Raw genomic sequence first — 3,565 nt, 5'->3', positions numbered from 1 at the left:
AAAAAAAAAAACATTACAAAAATTATCAAATTAGAAATTATAAAATGATAATATTGTTACATATCTGTTTTAAAATCATAATCGTTTCCTTTTCTTCCTTCTAATACACGGATTAAACCGGATGGGGAATGAGGAAGCGCGTCGGCTGAATTTTATTTCATTCCTTTTCACCGGTTCGCGGATTATTCAAAACGCGACGGCACTTCACATTCGCGTCGAAAAATCGATGCGCGTTACTACATAAGCGTGAGCGCGCAATTAAGTTACTCATTCTGTCATTATAACGGCTTAATAATAGAGACCGATCTTCGCGGCAGTCTGACAAAGTGTCACAAGGAATTAACCGGATGCCTTCGCGCGAGAAATAGAGAGACGGTCGAATGAGGTTTATTAATTAATTAATTCAATAAGAAACTTAACACATCCGTTGTAACGTGAATCGGAGTCTGCATTTCGTCGGAATTGGCTTTTTATAGCAAACTGATATAGAATGCCGGAAGTACGAAGATAATTCGTACAAAATGATCAGTGCTAAGTTCTTATTCACAGATTCATGTATATCGAGTTTGAAAATCTAATTCGATACACACAAAACTAATACACTCCTCAATTTTCTCTCTCTTATTTTTACGTATCTGACATCTTTCGAAAATTGGACAGAAATCATAGCAATTCGATTATTATACGAATTCACACTCACAATTAGCGTAGTTCAGCGATTTATCTTAATGAGAAAAAAAGGATGGAAACTTTTTTCTGAAAAAATAATATACTCACGTGCCCATGTCTGTCCATGTCATTGTTAGTGAGCTTGACTTTCTCGAAAGAGACGACCTGCTTTCGGAGCTGCTCGCCTGTGAAAGGTGAATCCGGATGGACATAGAGCCGGGCTGGCGCCGGCGGATCCGCCTTTCCGGCCACCAACCAGCAGCTCCTATGATATGCGTATCGATACCTCTTGTTGTCAACCGGCACGATGTCCATCAGGACCGCGTATCGACTGTCCGCCTTCAGTCCGTTGAATGAGACGCGACATGTCGGAAACATTCGCCTGCGCAAACATAAAACACTTTGTTAGTCAAAGAAGTTCAAAATTCAAAACAAATTTGAATACTTTGTTTTTAAACATTTTCAAATGTTTGCAATCATCAAATAGAGAGAGAGAGAGAGAGAGAGAGAGAGAGAGAGAAAGAAAAGAATAAAAATATACAATTTTTTACTACTAATTCATTATTATTAATTAAATTGAAATTCTCAATTCAAAACTATTCTTAACTTGTAAAAGATATGACAAATTTCCAAACGATTTCATCCATTTTTATTTTGTCATTTATAAATACAATATAATTTTTCTTAGACAATATTTATAAGTATAAGTCCAAATTAGTTAAAACAATTATTTTTTCGTCTTTTTCTAGAATAGAGACTTTTGAGATTCTCAATAAATTAGAAGCGCTGCATTTTAGTAATCAATGATCCAGGGTGATTCGCGATAATTTTAGAATTGATCCGTTCACGGTCATCGATGCATAGTGTACGAGAATAGAATGGAACGGAAAAGAAGAGGACGAGAGGGCGATGGGCCCGGATTCGCGGTTAGAGGCGAGGGAGTCCGCGGGGACACGGGACATGGCGTGAATGTTTTGCCTCGGAGGCCAAACATTAATACCGTGTCGGGCCCCCCGCTGCTCGGCCACTAAAACGCGGGGACACCCGCCGATCTTATCTGCGTCTTCTCCTCGGTCCTTGTCGACTCGGTATGCATTCATCCTGCCAGCGCCACGAGTGTGAGTAATGCTTTTATTTATCAAGCCGTCTTTTGTTAATGAATTGAACGAGGGGGAAAAGGTGGGACCTCACCCTCGCACCATTCCCACCTCTGCCTCTCGTTGTCCTCGTTTGTACCTGATTTTTAACCCTTCTCCCCCTTTCGCGCGACCATTTCTCTCGTGACGCGAGCACCGAAGATGCCTGTAATTTTTTTCTCACAGGCGGATTATCCACCAAATTCCCACCTCGCCGTGAGGAAAGTAGCTTTATACAGAATGTGAAAACTCAGTCTGATTGTGAGCTTTAGGAAAAATAGAAATCCTTCAAAAAATAAGGATAAAACAATCCTTGTAAAAATATTTAAAAAATTTAAATTGCGTACTCCTTTTTCTCTTTCTCTTTCTAATAAAATAAAAAATTTTCGAGAAATTAAAAATACTCATTCACATTATTCACACAACAAATCTCTTACAAATTTACATTTTGCGATACAAATTGCATAAAATTGCCAAGTTTAAAAAATCAATGAGGCGAAACGAGCGGAGCATGAGCGAAAAAGTTTCTGAAATTTTCCATAGATAGCGAGAAGAAACGTAATGGAAGACAGAGAGAAGGAGGGTTGAAGCGAGTACAAAGGAGGGGAATCTCGGGCCGCCTAGTGGTGGAAAGTCTAAGGGATGATAAGGGGCGGTAAGTTGACGGTTGAAGGGAGCGACGACCAGCGTCGCTGAGACGCAGATCTAATTACCGACGCACGAGTAGGCGCGCACCCGGCTGAAGGAATCCCCCCTCTATGCGGGGGGGGGGGGGGGAATAAAGAGCAGGGATGTTGCCCATCGTGGCGGGCAATTAGGCGCGCGCCGGCCGCGTCGTCCCTCCCATCTTTTCCGCCTCCTTTCGCTTCCGTAGTTTCCCAGTTTTCTCGAGAATCCATTCAATGTTATCCTCGCACTCCATCTCAAACTTCCGTCCAGGACCGGCGCCAGCGACTCCCCCGTACATAAAAGGCTGATATCTCGTTTCATTCACACAAAAAAAAATATTATATAAAATATTATATAAAATTAAAATAATAATAAAAATAATAATAAAAATTAAAACATTAAAATATTATATAAAAAAAATTGATAAAAAGAATCTAATTCTATAGCACAATTAATTCGAGCGTAATTTTTTTTCGCAAGGATTTAATATTTATCATTAAATATATTTTGATATTAAATATCGAATTTTAAATGTACGTTACAATTAAATTTATAGTGTGTGATGAGAAAATATATTTATTAAACCCGCCATATCAGTATCTTGGTTTTCTCTAAATAATATATTCCAATTATCTTATTGTTAGAAATATCACTCTACTCCTTTCCTCCCCCATTAACTCGTTCTAATCTATCGTATTGATATAAAGGATTATTTGCCACGGCTCTCTCGATAGTTAACTTCGCGTCCAATGTTAGCATTTCCGTCGTTAAGTCGGAGATATATGTTTGAAAAGGTGTGGTATATCGCGAGTCGAGACGAACATAAAACTTTTCGGGCTGCCTTCCGCGAAGAAGTAGAGGCAGCCCTGAGAGATCCCCCCAGGACTTCTCTCCCCTCATAGTGTGATCCCACTCGAATCCTCACGCCTTCGGTCGCCACCGCTCGTCCCAAGGACCCTTATAAACTGGCATAAGCTCTCGCCCGGTTTCTACACCGACCCGACTAATTGACTGACGGTCAATATAGCAATTTAACCCGCCGCTTGCCACCAGCTCGTTCCCCGCTTTTTATTCTCCTTCTTCCACCCCCC

The 3,565-nt window shown here is 40.3% G+C and overlaps 1 protein-coding gene across 2 annotated transcripts in view; it reads right to left on the bottom strand.

Annotated features, from left to right (window-relative positions):
• LOC115243555 (T-box protein H15-like) overlaps positions 1-3,565 on the bottom strand; it is a 45,761-nt gene that overhangs the window by 19,922 nt on the left and 22,274 nt on the right. For both annotated transcript variants that reach the window (XM_029820665.1, XM_029820666.1), the window contains exon 3: positions 778-1,051. In XM_029820665.1, coding sequence (XP_029676525.1) covers positions 778-1,051 — 274 coding nt within the window. The remainder of the gene's footprint in view (positions 1-777; positions 1,052-3,565) is intronic.

Source organism: Formica exsecta, unplaced genomic scaffold, assembly GCF_003651465.1.
Source record: "Formica exsecta isolate Colony F162 unplaced genomic scaffold, ASM365146v1 scaffold72, whole genome shotgun sequence".
Taxonomy (NCBI): Eukaryota; Metazoa; Arthropoda; class Insecta; order Hymenoptera; family Formicidae; genus Formica; species Formica exsecta.
The sequence above is the reverse complement of the archived record's forward strand: the minus strand, read 5'-3'. Positions and strand labels throughout refer to the sequence as shown.